This window comes from Lonchura striata, chromosome 1A (genome assembly GCF_050655825.1).
Source record: "Lonchura striata isolate lonStrDom1 chromosome 1A, ASM5065582v1, whole genome shotgun sequence".
In the NCBI taxonomy this organism is placed as follows: Eukaryota; Metazoa; Chordata; class Aves; order Passeriformes; family Estrildidae; genus Lonchura; species Lonchura striata.
Window position 1 is genome coordinate 73,266,585 of NC_140741.1, and position 20,291 is coordinate 73,286,875.

Consider the following 20,291-nt stretch of genomic DNA (forward strand, 5'->3'; position numbering starts at 1 on the left):
TCTCAGAAGAATATTGATTTTCTTAAAAAATTATTTTACCTCTGCTGAACTCCTCTCACTGTGGAGTGACAATTGTACTGTTCTGAACAACAGGATGGATTGCTGTGGTACCTGCAGGAAAAAACATAGTGAGATGGCTTTTTGATAAAAAGTGGAGGAATTACTTATCTTTAGGCCTTCAACATCTTTGATTGTAGTACATTTCCATCTCAAAGGTGTGCAGAAAAAAGTGCTTCTATACTGCACTTAGTGCCTCCTCTTTCCAGGTATAAGTCAGATTGTGGGTGCTCTAAAAGGAGATTTTTCTGAAGAACTGAGCACTCCTATGGAGGCTTCAAAAAAGAGAGGGCAGAAGAAAGGGTGAGAGTTGTCTCCTGGGAGTCAGGAAAGAAGTTCAGAAATGGGGAGATTATTCAGCAGAACACTTCAACTTGCCTAACTGGAATAGAAATCACATTTCAGTGTCAACCTTCACCTTTGTTTCTTTTCCTGCTCCTATGGAGTCAGGTTCAGTTTTCTCTGCTTGTGCAGTTCTGGGGAGGTGTTTTCCTTCCCTTCCCTGTACAGCTTAATGTGCTTTCCTTAGAAAAGATGGTTGCACCATTAAAATCTTGCTCTTAAAAATCACCATTTCTGGTGTTTTTGTTTTTTTCTTTTTGGTAAAATGTTGGAAGCTCTGAGTTCACTGTGTGGAAGACAAATGTCAGTAACTTGATGGCTTTGCTTTTTCTTGTGGTGGGAGCTGCCCCAGATTCTTGTGTACATCCCAAAAACTTCTTAGAGGTTGTAGTTAGCATCAAAGAGAGGAGGGTGAGTTGTTAATTTGTTTTCTGAGAGAAGGTCATATAAGTTTTGAGGAGAATTGATGAAAAGAAGCAGAGGTGGATAGAGAAGGTTTCAGTTTGGAAATTGGCCTCAGGTTTACCATCAGGAAATGTATGATCTTGGCCCATTTGAGGTGGTCTGTGGTTTCATTGGGTGTTTCAGTTCAGTGAGCTGTTGGATAGACTTTGATGTTTATGGCTGACCAAATACCAAATTTAACCTCAGTTTGGTCTGGTCTGAGGACAGACTAAAGTTACTACCCTTAGATGTGGTATTTTGCCAGACTGCTGCAGTAATGGGTAGGATATCTGGGACCCAACTTGAATTTAGCAGCAGTCATGTTTTATAGTGTTAAGTTACCGTATTGGCAGCACTCAGCTTGTGCAGGGAATGAAAGTCAGCAAGACGGAAATTTCTTGGGCAGAGAGTGTGGAATGTGGATGGGAGACAGGTGACTCGTGGTTTTTCTAACCATCTTACTTCTCTCTACAAACATGCACCTACAAAGAATTTCTCTGAAAGCACCACACTATGTGCTTAATAATCAAGTTGAAAAAAAACTGTTTGAAAAGATGTTTTGAGAAAGTACCTTCTTAGGGAGAGTAAAATCAGTTAAGAGTTGCATCTACAAAGTCTCTTTGGATCCTGACTGTTCACAGAAGTTACTGTGCATCTTTAGCAATAGGTTTGTAAATCCACCCTCTAAAACTCAGAAAATCATGTGTTTGAACATGTACCTTGTGCCCAAACACATTGCAGACAATCATAGATGTAGCTTATTTGAGGTATAAATACTTAAGAACCTGTAAGAGCTCAGGAACAGCTTTATGATGAGTTTGGGGTTTTTATTTCCTCAAGGAGTAGGTGAGAAAAACATGAGTTCAACAGGTTAATCTCAGTGGTATTTCATGGTGCCTGTTTCAACAGGCAGATTCTTAGTGGCAAAAGTAGTGGAAGGGAGGAGGTAGTGGACTCCTTGCTGTTGCTGGTAACTGCTCATTCAACTTCAATACTGTCTTTTCCTGTTTATCAGTTACAGTCACATAGAAAGGAAACAAAAGTATTTGAACTGAAACCACACATTTTGTTGCAGTTTTAATGAGTCAGAGTTCACACACAAGTTTTCTGGGGGTTGGAGTTGCTTCAAAAAGCAGAACCAGGTCTTAACCTGCAGATTAACCACAAAATCAGTGCAAGGCCACAGATGTTAACCCAGAGTGGTAGAGAAGCCATAGGTGAGAGGCTGTAATGTGTTTCATGGGTCTTTCCATTTGTTTCAATACTCAGATAAAATAGTATCAGTAAAAAGCCTGCACAGATTAAAAAGAAAGCTTTAAAAAAAATAGAATTTTTATGTTAGAAAGTGACAGTTATCCCTCCCTTGCTCCTCCACAACTTGCAGATGTTACTAATTTTGCAAAATTTAAAATACCCAAGCTTCTTGTCTTCACCATTAGGGAAAATAATTGTTGCTGACAAATGAGGAAATAAATGTACTATTAGGAGCAAATACTGTCGTTAGTATGCTCGTGATTCCCATCCTTGTCAAAGCTTGTTGCCTCTTGGAGCTGTTTTTAATGATAGTGTTTTTGCTCTTCTGCTTAAAGCAAGCTTCTGCTTTGTAATGATCTGCTGTGTTAATGTTGCTCAGCACAGGTTGCTTTAAATGACAAACTTGAACATGTTGTATTCGGTAATTTTCCTAAGCTAAGTTAAATGAGCTAGAACTTAAGTCAGAAGCACTGAATTTTGTGTAAACTTTAAAAGTGTTCTGTTGCAATAGTGATTGTTTGATGTTTATGCATACTTTTTCTCCTTTTCCTTTCTTCTCCAGTTCCACTCTTATCGTGGGGACCTAGCTTCAATTTTAGTATCTGGTATGTTGAACTAAATGGCATTGATGATCCAGATGTGGTCCAGCCGTGCCTCAACTGGTACAGCAAGGTAGGCCTGCATTTTAGATGCCTGTTTGTTTGAAGATTCCCAGTCTCAGAATCTTGTGAAACTTCTCTTACTGGAATGATGTGACCTTTTCATTCCTTGAACATCAGCTATTAAAACAGCAAACACGCATAGTTGGAATCATGTGGCTGACTTTGACCCTAAGGGAAACTTTCTGAATTTTATCTGTTTATTCTTTTCAAAAAACCAACAAAACAACCCCAAGGAACCCCAAAACCACCAGCATCACCCAGAAAAACTGACAGGTAGACATTAAAAGAAGGGAACACTGAGCCAAAGGGGACAATATTAGTAAAATAGTAGTATTTGTATTGGAAGGGAAATGAATGTTAAGAAAACCAGATTCCATTTCTCCCTCCCTCTTCTTGCCTTCTTATTCTTCTACCTCCAGTCCGTGGAGTCCAGAGCCTTTTGGGTAACTAATGCAGCTTTTGTTACAGGGTATAAAAATGACCTTTTTAAAAAGAGAATCCATGTTGGTGTCTTGCACTTTAGATGTTTCCCTATTACTGTCTTTTTGCTGAATACCCTGGAACAGAGTAGAGCTGGTGCCACTAGACTGTGAGATGAAATGATTTATACCATTTATCATTTAATAGACAGAAAGTGCAAGGGGTTCCAAAGTTTATTTTTATAACCTGTATTTAATTGAGTATTAGAGAGGTCTCTCCTATGGGAGGGAAGTACACACTGACAACCAGAACATATTTTATATTTTATTGGTACATTTTGTACATTGGATATTCTGGAACAATTAATGAAACTCATATTGTGTTGCAGAGAATACATCCTTTCCAGCTGTGTAGGACTGAGTAGTGGAACAGTATATCTCTGCTTCCAGAAGGAAGAACTTAGAAGGGGATAGAGATTGTGTGTGATTAGTTCTGGTGCTGCCAGAATGGTGAAGAAGCTGTGTGTGACTGTGGTGTCTGGCTCGTGCCCATTTACACCAACATCATGAGCTGCTTTGTGGGGGATTTAAATAACCAGCATGGTGGAAGTCGTCTGGAGCTGCTTTATGGTCCAAGTGGTGTTGTGGTCATGAGTCAGCTGATGATGGATGTCCAGTTCTGAAAAGTCCAGCTGACAGAAGCTGCTGGTGGTTTTCCTTTTGCTGGCTCTGCACGTGGTGGTGTGTCTGGCAGTTTGGACCAGTTGCTGCAAGCAGGAAGCTCTGATTTTTATTTTCTTTTTTTTGGTCAGGAGTCATGCAGTGATGATGCCTGCATCTGTTTTGTTTCATCTTATCCCATAGAATCGGCACTTTTCCTGGTCAGCATTGTGTATAGGGAGAGCTTCTTCAAGGGGTGCCAGCATTGTTCTCCTAAAGCTTGGAGAGCCCCAAAGCAGCAGAGCAGAGACTGAGTCATGATGGTGTGAGCTCTGCTAGGATCCACTGCCAAGTTTTTGGTGATGGGTGCATGTGTCACTGATGTTCTCCTCTCTCACAGAGGAGAAGCCACTGTTGCTGCATCCACGGAGGGGGATGTGCTGTCCCATATTTAGGGAAAGGCAGAAAGGTTGACCTGTTTCGTCCAGTTCTTTGAGGTGGTGGGAATGTTTTCACGTTGTTTTTGGAAATCTCAGAGTCTTTGAAGTGTAATCATTCTTCACTGCCTGAGACATCAGATGAGAGGAAGGTTCTATGCCACGTTGCCCTTCCTTTTTGTTTTGTGCCAACAAAACCTCCCTCTCCTGTGGGGAGTGGAGCTGGGGATAATGGATAAGGACTGAAATATTCCTCAGGGCTTTCTCCTTTCTGTCCAGCTCAGCCTATTGCCTCCAAAAAGCCTTGCCCCTTTTTCCTGAGGAGTAGACATACTTAGCTCCTAAGAAGGGGTACTTTATCACTGGGTGCTACTTCTGATAATGGCCACAAAAGTATTTTTAATCCTCTGATTGTATTTGACAGTGTTGATGTCTTAGTCTCATGCTCTTGTTACGTTTTTAACCATAGGAATTATTTACAGCTTCAGATCAAAGCTATTATTTGGGTTGTCATCTCTTTAAACCTGTATGACAGCATTTAAAAAGGAGCTTTTTATATACTTTTTATACAAATTTTTGCTTAAAGCAGGTTTTTACATTTAACTTCTGAAGTACTACTATGGTGTCACTTGAATATAAACTTTTATATTGCATCAAGTGGCCAGACTCCATCCAAGTAATTCCTGGCTATTTAAGCCAGGTCTGTCACTCATGAGAGGCTCAGTGGAAGGGAGGAAGTACCTTTGTCTCAAGTCTGCATTTTGTCTGATTTCTAAACTGGAGGATCTAAAAATGCAGAAGCTGGTAGTTACTGGTGTGCAGCTTTCCTTTTGCTTGATATCCCTTTGAACAAAAAAATCTAATTTGGTTTTGGCCTTGACTCATGCAAGTGAAGATTTGCTTAGAGAGTGTCTTAGGCATCTCTTGGAAAGAAAAAAAAAAGGAATTGCTTTTTGCCAGTTGTGCTTTAAAACTGTTTTAGCTTTAATAATTCTTTGCTGCAGCCTTGCATTCTTATCGGTACATGTCCTTGGCCTTTATGTGGGCTGGGAACTGTTTTCTAAAAATGCATAGTTCTGGCTATTTGCAGCTGTGAAATACTGATGGATTAAGAACTAAAAATACAGCACATGGCCGTGTTTCTTTTTAGCCGCTTCAGTTTATGAGACTCTTGTTATTGAGCCATTCTTTTGAGAGCATTAAATTTTGTTGAGTGTCAGTGTTAGTTCCAGGTTTTCAGAAAGATTCTGTTCATTTAAATACTATGAACTTCATTTTTAGCAGTAGTGTCTGTTTAGGAGTAAAATCTTTTGTCTGTAATTTGATCAGTCTTATAGATGCTTAAAGTTATATTTGCTTTTTACTACAGTAGTTGTGTGTTAAAGATGGAGATTGAGATTTTTTTTCCTTTAATGCCTTAGAATTTAGGATTGAAAAGTGTATTTAAAATAAGTGGTTCTGCTACTTATCAACCTAAAAATCTGTGTTTCTTATGCCAGCTTTGAAAATTGTAGCTCTTACTCAGAGTTTACTACTCCCTCGTGTGTCTGTGCCAGGATGTTTGACCCAGCGTAGGTTTTCTTTCACCTTTCTCATCCCTTCCCACAGCCGAGTGGGAGGTGGGCAGCTGTGGCTCCATCCATGGTGTGAAAGCAGAGGTTCTGCTTCAAGATTCAGGAGAATATTTAGAAGTTAAAACTTCGGTGTGCACATAAATCTTTGGTGCTGCTGATTCCAAACCCTCATGAACCCACAGGATTTGGGGTCAGTCTTCTGCCTTTCCATGGCAGGAGTACTGGTCATTGCAAGTATTCCCATTCTCACAGCTTTTTTTTTTTTCCTTCTGCTTCTAGAAAAGCTGTGACCTACTTACTCTTCTAAATTATTTTGTTATGTAAGAGTCATACAATCAAATTATGTAACGCTGATAGTGGAGGCTTTTTCCTGCTCCGTGCTTCGTGTAGGCCTGAAACAGCAGGGCCAAGCAGATGAGGGGGGAAAATAATGGTCACCCCTGAGATCTGGGACACCATGCACTGTCTTCTTGTATGCTTATTAAATTGGATGTTACCAAATTGTGTAATTTCTATACTGTTGGAAAGTGAATGCCTGCACAGCTTGTAATGTCTGTCACACAGCCTTCCTCCGTGAGCTCACGAGTTGTTTGTGCAGTGTGGATAAGAGATCCTGTCTCTGGGCAGGTTCACTGGTAGTTGCCAGCAGTGCTGGTCAAAGGAAAAATCTCCATGTCTCAGAGGTTTTCTTGTGTTCCAGTAGTACCGTGAACAGGAAGCCATTCGCCTTTGCCTAAAGCATTTTCGGCAGCACAACTACACCGAGGCTTTCGAGTCGCTGCAGAAGAAAACCAAGATTGCTCTGGAGCACCCCATGTTGACAGACCTGCATGACAAACTGGTGTTGAAGGGGGACTTCGATGCTTGTGAAGAACTGATAGAAAAAGCTGTGAATGGTAAGAGAATCAGAGGAAGTGATTCATTAGTTTAAAAAAAAGCACATTGAAATATTACCTTTTTTGAATGTTAGTGTGCTTAGTAGTAGAGTTGGCAGGTCCATGTGTTGTTTCATTTCTGGTGTGCTGTCAGCTTTTGGACTTGTGAGTGTGTGTGTGATGAAGGATAAAAATTCATGAAATCTCTTTATCATTGCTACTTTTGGAGTCACTTTCCCCCAGGGATGACAAGGCGGTGCACTTGAGTGGGTAAAGACAAGTTCTTCATGTAAGTGTTGGCAAGCTGAAGGTGGGCTTAAACTGTCAGGAAAGTCACTGGAATGGTGAGCAGGGAAGCAGAAGACTGGAGTTCTCAGTGGTGATCTGGATCATGGTTTCTGGTTGGAGCTCACCACTGAGTTGGTGTTCAGGCAGTTTTCAGCTGTGTTTGGATGAGTATGCTCTCTTTGCTTATGGGGAAGATAATCCTTGGACAATTGTGTGGAAGTCAGTGACTGGAGGCAAAGCCTGTTTTTCTTTGCAGAGTGGGACCTTGGCAGGGCAGCCAGTTTCATTGGAACTGCTATTAATTTTTTATTTGAAAGATTTCTGCTTAAAAACATGGTGTATAAACAGCTCTCGACTCCTAAAAGGAGGGAGATGTACTCTCTCTTGATTGAATGGGATACAGAAAGAGTGGGGCTGTTGCTCTGAAGTGACTCTCAAGACCTGTGTAGCAGTTTTGGATTTCAGGCTGATAAAACAGAGGAGCTCTTGGCTGTAGTTGTAGAGTATTTTGACTCTGCAGTTGCTTGTTATGGGAGACTTGTACTGGTGTAAGAGGAAAACTTTGTCTGATGCCAGTAGAGTTAGGGACTTAGTGAACCAATTTCATGGATAGCTGGCACCAGAGATGTTATTCTTTAATTCTGGACTAATCAGTCATTTTGTAATACCTTTGGAAAGATGCCGATGTCTCTACTTGACTCCTATCAATATGGTTTGTACCACTGAAGCTGGAAGTGGTTCTCAGAATGTGATAGAAATCATAGCTTGGAAATCAAGGGTTGTCTTCCATGAAAACCCATCTTTTTGTGACTAAACTGTTCAACTGAACAGTTTTAAGGAGCTTATTGCAACAGGTCTTCCAAAACTGCAGTAAGTAGTTTTCTATGGGTTTGGCTCAAGGTTTCTCTTCAGACAGAGCAGTGGAGACCTGCCCTGTGCTGAGCTCCATGAGCAGCTACAAGTGTTGAGACTGAGAATGTTCATGTTCATCCACACCCTCCCAAGACAGTGGAGTGTTGGCTGGGCTGGGAGTGTGAACAGCTTCCTGTAATGCAGGGGCATTTTGCAACTGGCAGCTTCCTCCTGAATTGTAAGGGCAAGGGAGGATTGCAGGCTGGAAAAGCAGCAGGGAGCTGTTTCTGTCGGTGTCTCAGAGACACGAGTGCCTGGAGGGAGCTGATGAGCCCACCATGATGCTGCAGCAGCCAGAGGAGTGCTGTGTGCTGATGGTGATTATTTTATCATTGCCACGCTCTGCTGCCTTGGCCATGGCTTAATCTCAGTGCCTGGAGGCTGTCCTCTTTCCACTTCATTGCAGGCTGGAGTAGAAATGATTTCTTGACTAGAATTTCACTTAAAATCCTAGAATGTGCTGAAAAAGTACTCTCAAAATTGGAATGTTTTTCTTGGGCACTGATGAAGTGAATGTAGCCTCATTTTTTGAACTGTTATATCTTAATTTCTTTTACTACTTAATATTTGCTGAGAGTGGGGCTGCTGTCAGCAGTGCTCTGCTTTTCCAGCTTTGGAAGTACTGGCAAAGGACTGACCTGGTAGGAAACTATAGGTCTTGTGTTGTTCTGTATGACAGACACTTGTTTCTTGTCAGATTTGATGTAGATAATCTTCCTTTCCTGGCTTTTGTTATCACATCCCTTTTTGGAGGCTGAGGAGCTCAGCATCATTTAGGTGAGCTGAAGGAATATGCTGTAGCTTGTTTTATCAGCTTTTTTTTAGTTCCAGCAAGTACAAGAAGGAAGTCTTGGTAGTAACAGATGGATAATTTAGCAGGAGAGTCTTCAAGAACATCATTAGGTTTTGTCACTGCTTCTGAGGGACAGAAAAATATGCATGGGGATGTTTATTTTACTTCATTTTAATCCAGCACCTGGCTAGCTGAAGTTAAATGTCAGTGTGCACATCTCCCATTGCTCTGTTGGTCATCCTTAATGATTTTGCTTGTCTTGGAATACATTAACCTTCCTTCCTCCATCCTCCTGCCATTCTTTATGCTGTCTTCAGCTTTAAATGTACCATTTAAAGCTCTATCGCCTCCCAGCACTCTTTGGAGAGAAGTGCTATCTATCCCGAGACACCGAGCCTGCATCCCATATTTGCTTTAAGCTGACACGACTGCAGCTTTTCACTAAGTGGGTCAATCCTGCCCTTGCTCAGGACACTGTGTCCCTGGCACTGGTGCTCGTGCTGCCACATGGCCAACCCAGACAGGGAGCTGATCAGGCTGGGGTAGGGGAGAGAGCAGGACAAACCTCTTCTGATAGGCACAAAACCCCCCCAAAAACTGCAGCTGGGACAATTTGTCTGCTGTTGTTGCAGTCAGGGTGCTGAATATTAATGGTGCTTAACAGCTGGATTTTTCTTGGTAGGATGGGAATAGAGGTTTTCAGCCTTCAGCACATTCTCCTACAGTATTCCTATTACCTGCTCCCTGTGAACTTCCACAGTTACCTGTCCTTTCTCTGTTCTGCATCTGTGAAGCTCCTCAGCATTTTCTGTGCAGCTTAGTCTGGTAAAAGGTGTCCCTGTCCATGACATGGGGTTTAGAAATGGATTATTTTTGAGGTCCCTTCCAACCCAGGCCATTCTGTGATGATTTTTTTTTATCATTTTTTCTTTCCTAGGAGCTCTGTTGTGAAGTCTCAGTAGCTTGCTGCTTAGTCTCTAAGGTGTGGGTGTTCTTACCACTGAACTCCTGTCTGATGTTTTGTTTTTCCAAATAAAAGAGGATTAACTTTAGTCCTGTGTCTGTGTAGTGTAGCTGAAGTGTAGAGTTAATTGAGACATACAGATCCTTAAATTATCCCTGAAATCGTTCAAAGAGCAACTGTTCTGTTGCAGACTGGGCATGAATATGTGAACTCCTGACCGCTTGCTGATCTGGGAGTTCATTGCCTTAAAGGCACAAACAGAAGTGCAGTGAGGTTGACAGAGATACTGCACACTCAGTTCAGCCTAAAATGTCTTCTGGAGAGGCAGATATTTGCAGTGGTGGGTATTGACAAAGTGCAGCGCTCTGCATCTCTTGCAGGCTATTTCCATAGGCTTAGTCATGTAGAAAAAGAGTAGGTGGTCAAGAATTAGTGCTGGCAGAGCTAACTCTTGTTCTTTTGCATTGCTAATGATGAACGCTGTCTTCCACCTCACATCACCAGATGATTTCTTTTGAGAGCTCGGTGGCAGGCAGCCACACTTTTCCCACTGATTCTTTTGACTTGTGCGTTACACTTAGAAAATGGGCAAATGGAAACTCTGGCAGCTGCCTGACTTCGTCTCAAAAAGAAAAGGTTCCCTAAATCTCAGCTGGTTCACAGATTCTGATCAAATGCTTCACATTTGGATCCATTCCTATAGCTTTCGGGCCTATATTATTGAAGGAAAAAAAATCTGCTTAATATTCCTACAGAGAGTATGTGGAGTGCAAATTGCTTGGTTGAACTGCTCGCAGCTCCTGTAGACGTGGAAAGCTGCTTGGAATGGGTGGAAGAACTGCTTGTTTCCTATTAGTATTCCAGGGATTGAGGTGTTCCTTCTGGCACTGCTCATATCAGTATGTGACATGTGTTTATCTGGTGACAAGTCAGTCCTGTGCGACAAACAAGAAGTTGGGATGCGCAGCCTGCAGGCTCCAGTGTCTCCCAAAACTCATGATTCACAGGAACAATTGTATTCCCCTGGAAGCTGTAGACAGACACATATACCTGAATTTTACCATTTAATATTGTCTGGATTTAGTTCTGAGAAAGCTGTTCTGTATACTGGGATATATGGAGGGAAGAGGCTGGCTAGGGATCCAAAGCCTCTGGGAAGTAAATGGTAGGGGTTTGTGTAGAAGGAGGATAACTTACATGGATTTGAGAGCAAACCTTGTTTCATTTTTATGAAAAACAAAGTGCAGGAAAATATTACAGCTCTGAGGCTAGAAAAAAAATGGTATGTTTCCTTGTTTCTCCCAAGTCTTGAGGAAATTGTCAAGTAATGGCTGGATTTTTATCTGGTAGAAGGTTTCTCTCCTTCAGGTTTTCTTCAGAAGGTAATTTGTGATTCAAAAAGCCTCCAACTGTTTAGATATTGTGGCTACTTTTCTTTGATTTGAGAAAAATCTTAAAATGTCATACTCCAGCTCCCAGAAATTACGGGCAGAGTGTCACTCTTAAGGTTTTTGAATCATTAGCAGTGAAATGAACAGATTTCAGCAACCCTACCTGGAGATGTGTGTTGTCTAAAAACCCCCAAACTTTACACAACTTGCTCCCGATTGTCTTCAGCAAGTGAAATATTTTTGTCCACAATGTTTGTAGTAATCCTTTCTGGGTAACCTGCAATTGGCTGGCAAAATAAAGACTTGGGCTATCAGGGAGGCAGAATTCACTGAGCTTTAATCACAGTGAACTTCGTGTTGCTACGTCCAAAATGCGTCATGAGTTACTGCAAAGGGCTTGAAAATAGTACAAAGTTGTTTTCTTGGCTGTAATTTTAGTAAACATGGACATTGAAGTGAGAGGTCTCCGGAGCGAAAAACACTTCATTTAAAAACTTCCACTCAGCGCTTTTTTTTTTTTTTTTTTTTTTTTTTTTTTGATGAGAGTTTTGAAATTTATTTTCATCTCCTGTTTCATTGGGAACAGCTGACAGACCTGAGCAGGCCTAGATGTGATCTTCAGTTCCTCAGTGCCTCACAGGAGCTTTGGAGACCTTTTGGTCAGCAGTGCTCTCCTGACAAGGAACATAAGGAGTGCGCTGGCGTAGGTCTGGCGTCGGGTACAGAATCCACCTAGAAATCCTCCTTTTTTTTCCCTGGTGGTGTCAGACAGGTGGTGATTCAGCTTCCAAAACAAGCTGCTGCTGGTTTGCAATGCAAGTACAGGGAATGTGGAACTGCTTCCAGCTGAAGGAAACATTTCTGGGAAGCAAGCTGGAGTATTTCCAAACCAATGTCCCATGGAAGACGAGAAGCATTATTAAAAGAGGCCGAAGGCACAGTAGGGGAGAAGTGTCATATCTTGACAAGTGCAGCCTGTGGGTGTAGAGCATGGGAGAGAGGTTAAATCACCCTTTCAGATCCTATGTGGTGTAATTCATCCTTTTGAACTATTTATGTCCAGTTATCTATTGGCTGCCATAGGGATAAATACAGTTTTGGTTTCTGTCTTGCAGACCCAAGGCTGTAACGATAACCAAAAAGCTGCATTTCTGTCTGGGTTTGTGGCTGAGTCACTGTGGGATTTCTCACAGCACATGCATTTGTTCTATTAGGCCTGGCTTTTCTGAATCACAGTTTATGAGATCTCAAGCTTCAAGCCTCTCGTGTGTTGTCCCAGCTTCATAAATGCTGAAGAAGTGGGAGTTAAGAACCCTGCTATTAAACCCAAAATAAACCACTTTTTCTTCTACATACGTTGAGCAAACTTCTGGCTTTCCTCGATTACCTAATGTGGAAGGGAAAGCTGCTGGTTTTGGCGCTGAGGTGAAAGTAAAATTTGCCCTGTTTTCAGAGTATTTATTTGGAAAAACTTGCACAGCTGAGTTTATGGAAGTTTTATATTTTCAGACCAAACTCATCACTTTTCAGGAGCTCTTGAGTGCCCTTGTTTTCCTGTTAGATGGTCTCTAAATAGAGCTTTCATCTTCTCCCAGGAAATACTTGCTGGCTTGAGTTTTAATTAAAACCTGGATTTCAGTCACGACAAACTACAGGATGCCAGCAAACACTTGAAAATTTTCTCCGAGCCTTGTGTCGTGCTTAACAAACAATTTTTACCTTTTTCTAAATAAATAGGGATGTGTTCAGTAAGGATCTTTTTTTTTTTTTTTTTTTTTTTTTGCCTATATACCTACAAAGGGCTTTTGTATAAATCAGCAGAGGCGTTCATCATCTATTAAATTCCTATTGTTTTTTTTTTCCAGGTAATGCATTAATTCATTAATACAGTAGACGTATTTGTCAGGAAGAGCTTGTGTGTTGAGATGGTGGGTGATGGGTGGGATGTAGCCAGGCAAACAGTGCTCAGGTGCTCTCATAGTTTGTTGTGCTACAGAAGGTGAAGTAGGTGTTTCAGAGGAGACATTTGAAGAGCAAAAGCACCAAGTTCCCCACGTGCCAAGCCCTTCCCATGGTGGAGAGCAGTCCCAGGGTGTTACAAGTCTCCTTTACAGACAATTGGTGTTTATGTGGTGGACTGCTAACATCTGAACAGGATTAGGAACTGGCCTCTGGATGCTGAAGATGTGGCAGGCACAAGGGGAGTGTGGATAAAGTGCTGGAGTTGGTGCTGCTCACAGAAATGCTGCACTTGGCACATCTGGCCCAGGATCTAACGCCTCTGTCACTCTTCTTGCTGAACTCTCTGAAGAGAATGTGAACTATTGTTTTGTTTTTCATCCAGTGCTTTATTGTCCCATATCACAGCATTTAAACAATCTGCTCTGCTTCCCTTCTCAGATGAAGCTCCAGAGATGCTGTCTGACCTAGTTTTAACTTAACGTGCACTAAAATGGTTGAATTTTATATGTACTGGCAACTTTCCTTTTGCTTAAATAAGGGGGAGGGATTCTATTCTTAATTAAATACACCATGCTGGAGATTTATAGACATTTGGCACGACCTGGCAGGCAAACTGGATAATTCCTGATTGATCTAGTAGCAAGTATTCTTTTTATTTTAGTGCTCACACATTTAGTTCATTAACAAACTAACAAAAGTTTAACAAACTAACTGACACATAATGGAGAACTCACTGAAAATGGAGGCTTTGGAGTGGCATACTGGATTGAGTTAGGCTGAAGTTACCCACGTTAAAAGTGATTTTACTATAATGGAAGGATACATGTTTTATCTGGCAAAATTTTTGTTTTGCAGATGGCTTGTTCAATCAGTATATCAGTCAGCAAGAGTACAAACCTCGCTGGGGGCAGATTATCCCCAAAAGCACCAAAGGTAAGGGCATTTCTTGGGATAGAATTCATGTATTGCCAGTCCTGTCTTGGTCCTTTGAGAATATGTAGCAACAGAATGATGCAAGAAAGTCTCCTCTAGGAGGGTTCTAGGGAATGGTTCCTTCTCTGAAATAGTTTCATTTGTTTGCAAATTCAGTGAAATTCAGCCTGCTCTCTGGTTGAGTAAGGAACAGTACAGGAATACTGCTTGTAACTTTAGGGATAGATCATCAGTTCAGTAACAAATCCCAGACTATTGGTTAAATATGAGAGCAGTTATCTGTGCTACCAGATTTAGCACATGGGATTGATTTAGCTTCAACTTAAACTGAGGAGTTGGCAAATACATACATTATCTCAATAGGGAGTATTTTAAATGAGGTGGATCTTTTGAAGTCTTGATCTGTTACACAGTAAATCCAAACTGAAAGAAGCTTTTCCATTCCTGTCTGCCTTGAGAAGAGACTTGTCGCAGCATCCTTAACTGCAGAATACAAAAATCACTGTCACAGAGCAAATGTAGGATCCAAGGTGACAATTGCCAAGTGTGGAGCACTGTCCCCAAGCCCCTTGGGAGGGGTTATTTGTGTCACCTGTCCTGAATGCTTAAGATACATCAAGTAGTTGGAAAAGTGCTTTAATTGGACAGTTGGAATTGCCTTATATGTGAAAATAGCTGGTGCAAAGCTGGCTGTGCTCTGTGTCTACATCACGTCCTGCTCCCATCCCAGGGGCTCATTTCCTATCATTTGAGTGTCTCTTCTCACAGCTCAGCCCTCAGGCAGCTCTCAGGTGGGGAGAGATGGAAGGGGAGCCAAAGGGTGGCTGTGTCATCCCTGCTGGAGAGCTGCAAGGACAGCTCAGAGCTCTTTTGTGTACACTGACTGTGTTAGGAATGTTAGATCTCCTTTCTGAGGCATTGGGAGTTGCAGTATTCACTTCTGCTCTCTGCACTGTCAGTCACCAGATCATTCAGTATAAAACTTTGTACAGTTTTGTAGTGCACAAAAAATATTACCTGGAAAAAATTATGTGCTAGTGTTTAAGGAAGGGTGAGTTACTCAGTTCCTCTGCTTCCATGTTGAGGCTGTATCTTTCTTGGTTTTAAAAGTCTTAAAATTGAAAATTCTCCCTTCCCTCTTTTTTCTGTAGGTGATGGGGAAGACAGTCGACCAGGGATGAGAGGTGGCCATCAGATGGTTATAGATGTGCAGACAGGTGAGTAGTTGTTACATTTCTTAACTAAGTTATTTAATCAGTTATCTTCCAGATTAATATGCAAATGTGTTTTTCTTCAGACACTGTGTTAACTTCAGGTTTTGAGGAAAAAAAAATTGCACTTTCTAATAGTTGGATTAAATGGTCTGCTTCCTCTCTGGATCTATAGTCCAGCTGCCTTTCCCCTTCTTCCCTAATAATTCTGAGTTATGCTTTAGCCATTGTCTTATCTTAACTAAGAAACCAAGAACAACTGGTTTTAATTTTTTGTTTCTTTTACCATCTTAGAGCAGGAGTTCAAACAAGAGAAGAGAAATTAGGGATAATAATTTCCCTTATCTGCTACAGGCTTTGCTCAAGCAATAGATCTGGTGTGTTGAAACATTCCTTTTGTTTTGGTTGGAGTGGCTTCTAATTCCCACAGTGTGCAAGAAACTCCTGTTAAATATAATTCTTTAGACATCTTTTGCAAAAATGTTTCCTGTAGCAGTTTAAGGAATGGCTCAGCCTCTGTTTCAGAGAACATACAGAGAAAAGAAAGTAGGGTGGTGTATCAGGAACAGTTCCAGTGATTGTTGTTCTGCATAATTTTCTATATCTTTGTCTGTTACTTAATCAGATTTCTGTGCTACGTCAGTCCTTACTAAAATAAGGAAAGCATCTGCCCGAGTCTTTGCTGTGTGAGTGAAAGGATTGTTCTTAGGAAGGGAGAAACAAGATCAGGGCGTGGGTTTGGACAGGAATATAGGGTGGCATTGAAGGAGTTGGCAAAAAAATGCCCATGGCCATATCTGCTGTGGTCACAGGACGGGGACAGAGCATGTGACAGGATAGGACCTTCCAGAGTAATTTGCTAAGTCATGGTGAACAAGCAAAAATCCAGCAGTGGCTGCAGCCTCTGGCTTTTGCTCAGAGTAGTTACTGCACTGGAGGAAGCACTCAAGTTATTTGGTGTAGGAGAGTAAACTTCTCTCATTTGGTGGGAGAGGTTTGAGATTGATTAGAGCAAAACACTGCTGGAGGATTTCCTGGTGTTTGTCTATGCAGAGGCTGGGAACGCTCCCTAGTGGCCTCGGGAATTAGTAGTGAATGTTTCACAAGAGCGTGGAAGAAACATGATCCTTGTCAACTTGGAAATGATAGTCCTGCACACCTCCTGAAAATAAAATATCCATGGTAGTGTGAGCCTTCCTTTCCATTCCTCTTGCTTTTCTTAAGTCCCAGTGAGGCTGTCAGCTCTGCCTTTGACTTCAGTTTCACTCTGCTTTAACAAGGCAATGAAACTCATCCATATATTTTTTAATATTTCTCGAGTTATTTTATATGTATTATATATACTTCGGATATATGTGTGTATTTAATATTTAATAATATTTATATTATTTATGGAAAGAGATGAATAATGTATTATATACATTATATACATTATAAATGTATATATATTATACATTATAATGTAGTACAAATGTATCAAATGTATGCAATTTTAAAATTTTATTTTATTTTTTACTTGCACAGAAATGACTAGACAGTACCCACAGAAGTGGAGTCCTGGATCTTGGTCCCTCATGCTGTAGCTCTATTTACATGTGGTGGGATACCTTCCCAAAGTTTCCCTGTGGGCTGTTTGGGAAGTTGCTCTCAGCTTTGCATCCAGGTCCACTGAGGCTTGTAAAAACTGAAATGTTTTTGAGATGATCAGTTTTGCCATTTACTTTGGCTCGTGACAGGCCAGGGGAAGTTCTTGGGGCTGTTTCCCATTGCTGATTGCTGGAGTTTTCCTTTTGGATATAGGTGGAGTTTAATGAGCTGGCGGGAATGTAGCCAGTTATGTCAGGATGCGTTTTACAGCCTGGAGCTGGAAAGCTCCCTGGCTAACCTTGGACAGATCCAGTGCTAATGGAAAAGGGAGCAGTGGTGTACTCTTCCCTTCAAAGACATCCTTACTCACATGCTTGCTGAGTGGGTTCTTTTTTCAAAAGACTTTGGCAACTGAAGAAAAATCATTTCACTTTGCACTTCGTGTTAGAGGAGTTAGGTCCTTCTCAAAAATCAGTATTTTCTTCAACTTGAATCTTTTGGAGGTGAAGTGAAACAGCAAAATCATACTTACAAGGAGATTCTGAAGTTTCATATTATGTAGAATTAAGTGTTGGAAGCAAATTTCTGTCCCTGATGGCCAGACCTGCTGTAGCTATAAACGAACTCTAAATGGTTTGGTGTTTTGATTAACCTCAAGGAGATTTTAACCTCTTATTACTGACTAGAAAAATAATTCTAATCTAATAGTACTGAGCCTGCTGGATGCAGGTGCTGGTGTCAAGGTAGAGGATATGGGTTGGTGAGTAGCTGAACTAGATCTTAATTTGCTGCTAGTGCATGGAGTCACTGAGACTTTGTTTATCAATTTTGTGTAGAACATGGATTAGCTTGGTCTAAACTGCCTTTTAGCATGGTTTATCTTTCTCTTAGAGTAGGCTGAAAGTAACTGAAGGAGAATTTAGCGTCTCTGCTGGCAGCCAGTAACTTGTACTGGAACTCATTTCCATCTGGTACTCGTGTTCTTAATACCTGCCACAGCTGACTGAGTAAGTGCAAGATTCCTGATGCTTTGGAAGACTCTTAAAGCTGGTATTTGAAATGGAACTGTAGGCATTGTGGGATGCAGAACTGAGAAGGCAGCCCGATGTCTTCCTATATATATAAAAAAAGAGAAATTAAAAATGGGAAATTTGTGATTCCCACTATATCCTCCATCATTTTAATCACATTAAGACTCAGACTGGAATGACTCTGGATGGGAGTACATGTGCAGAAACAAAAACTAAGAGGAATTCAGTTACAGCTGAAACCACTGTTAGGTACTTTAAAGCTTTAGGCTGCAAATGAAAACAGAAAGCTCCTGTTATTCCTGCTTTTCCCTGCATTTCTCATGCAGCTCTCTGTGTGGGAGGCTGGAGAGTTCTCTCTGCTTTTCTACAAGGAAGGGGAAGTACTTGAGTAGTTGCAACCCAGGTACATAGATTAAAACAAAATTACCCCTCAAACAATCCTAAAAGTACACAAGAACACAGTGTTGTGTGCTGCATGTCAGACATGAGAAGCTGTTTGTGTAGGCCCTGGGGAAATACTGGGGCAGTAACACACAGGCTCATGTGCAGAACTGTGTTCCCAAGGAATTGAACCCTAATGCAGTTTTGGATGAGGGTGTCAGCATCTGGCACTGGTTCCTTATGAACTGCTCTTTGAGTCTGCCCTCCCTGGCCTTCCTATGGGTCATATGCTACATGTTTCAAAATTCCAGTGCTTATTCTGGAAGAGGGAATGGGCAAGTGAATTGCCAAAAGCAAGTTTTAAGGAGTAATGTCAGTACTTAGGAACAGTATATGTCATGTGTTTTGGAGATGTGGTTTATAATTCCATAGGCAAGGTGGAATTGATCTCTTCTGCTCTTAGAGGGCAGACACAGTGACTAACAGTCCATAAAGCCATATAATTGTTTTGGTAACAATAGAAATGGGGACCATGTAGGAATCATTCTATTAAAAAAATATTTGGTGTTATATCAGGCTTTCTTAAATGTTGAAGTTTTCCCATGAGCCTGCTTTAGAAATAACAGCTAAGCAAACCAGGATGATTTTTCTTCTGTCTCCATTTCTCTTCTTTTTGGCAAGTGAAACAGTTTTTTGAGGGAAGGCATTAGTGGAATGGTCTTTATTGATGTGGTACCACTGTTCTCTCACTGAAGTGCAACTGCTGTGTAATTTTGGTTGTACATCATTTTGCTTTTCCTTTCGTCTGAAGGAATTCTGTTTCCTTCCTTCCTTCCATTAGATAAATGAGGACAAATCTGTAGGTTGGGAACAGAGGGAGATTCAGAGCACTGGGCCCAGCGTGCCCATAGTACATGTGGGCAGAACAGCAGAAATGACAAGGCTTGTTCAAAAGCAGCATGGAAAGATGAAAGAGATGAAGAGAGAGCAGCAGACATGAAGGATGCTGTTTTGCCTGAAGAAAACACTGCTATCCATAAGATATTTAAAGACAAGACTTGTGTACAGGATGAAGGGATCTCAGAAACAAAACACAGATGGCTTCTAAGCTCTGAAACACAAACAGCTGCTGAATCCTGGAGGTTACTCAACTTCATGGGGCTTTCACATTTGAGACTGTGTGCCTAACCTTAAAAAAACCTCTTGTATTCAGCCAACTTGTATCCAGCTGAACTGTGGCTCAGAAACCAAGGAGTGTGATACCGCAAGAAGATTTAAGGCTGGTTTTATATTTGTGCTCTTAAATGCTCCTCACAAAGTGGGCAGCACTGCTGGCGTGTAACTAAAGACGTGGGTGCTACTTGGGGAAGTGACATCCTTTTGTAGAAGGCTTTTGAGAGATCTTACACCTTGGTTGCTTTGTTATTTCTGAGAGGAATCTTTCATAGTTGTAGAGACAGTGATGCTCCAGTACAGCCCCAGCAAGTCTGTGCTGGCAGCTGACTGGGAGGGCAGTGGCTGATGAACTGGGGAGCAGGGCCATGAGTCCAGGGGACCCTGAAGGTCTGCAGGAAAGCACTGTGAGGTTCTGCTCCTGCCCTTAGGATGTGACAGCTGTGCAGGAGGACAGGCTGGGGACTGGCTGCGTGGAAGGATTTGCAAGGGGCTGGAAGCGCAATGTGTGTCAGCAACATGTCCTTGTGGCATTGAAGGCCGGCCTCTCCTGCTGGGCTGTACCAGCACAAGCATGGCCAGCAGGGAGAGAGGAGAGGGGGATGTTCCTTCTCTGGGTACATGGGGACATATCTGGAGTGCTGTGCCTGGTTTGGGCTCTCTGGGTCAATAAGGATTGTGTCAAACTGAACTGACCAAGGTGGTCAGGGCTGGAGCGTGTGATGTGTGAGGAGATGCTCATGGAACTGGTGTTGTTCATCTGGTAGAAAAAAGGTTCATAGGAGGATCCTAAAGCTGTCTTCAGCTGCTGGTGAGAGCATGGAGATAGCCAGGCTCATTTTGGGGGAAGCAGAGGGATAGGATAAAGAACAGGAAGGAAAAATCCTGTTAGGTGTTAGGGGGGAAAATTGTAATGAAGTTAATTAGTTATTGCAGCAGGG

General features: G+C 41.7%; 1 protein-coding gene across 2 annotated transcripts in view; it reads left to right on the forward strand.

Moving 5' to 3' along the window:
- The window catches only part of MKLN1 (muskelin 1), a 93,038-nt gene that overhangs the window by 26,402 nt on the left and 46,345 nt on the right, over positions 1 to 20,291 (forward strand). For both annotated transcript variants that reach the window (XM_021530924.3, XM_085569377.1), the window contains exons 5-8: positions 2,660 to 2,769; positions 6,553 to 6,745; positions 13,890 to 13,967; positions 15,119 to 15,184. In XM_021530924.3, coding sequence (XP_021386599.2) covers positions 2,660 to 2,769; positions 6,553 to 6,745; positions 13,890 to 13,967; positions 15,119 to 15,184 — 447 coding nt within the window. The remainder of the gene's footprint in view (positions 1 to 2,659; positions 2,770 to 6,552; positions 6,746 to 13,889; positions 13,968 to 15,118; positions 15,185 to 20,291) is intronic.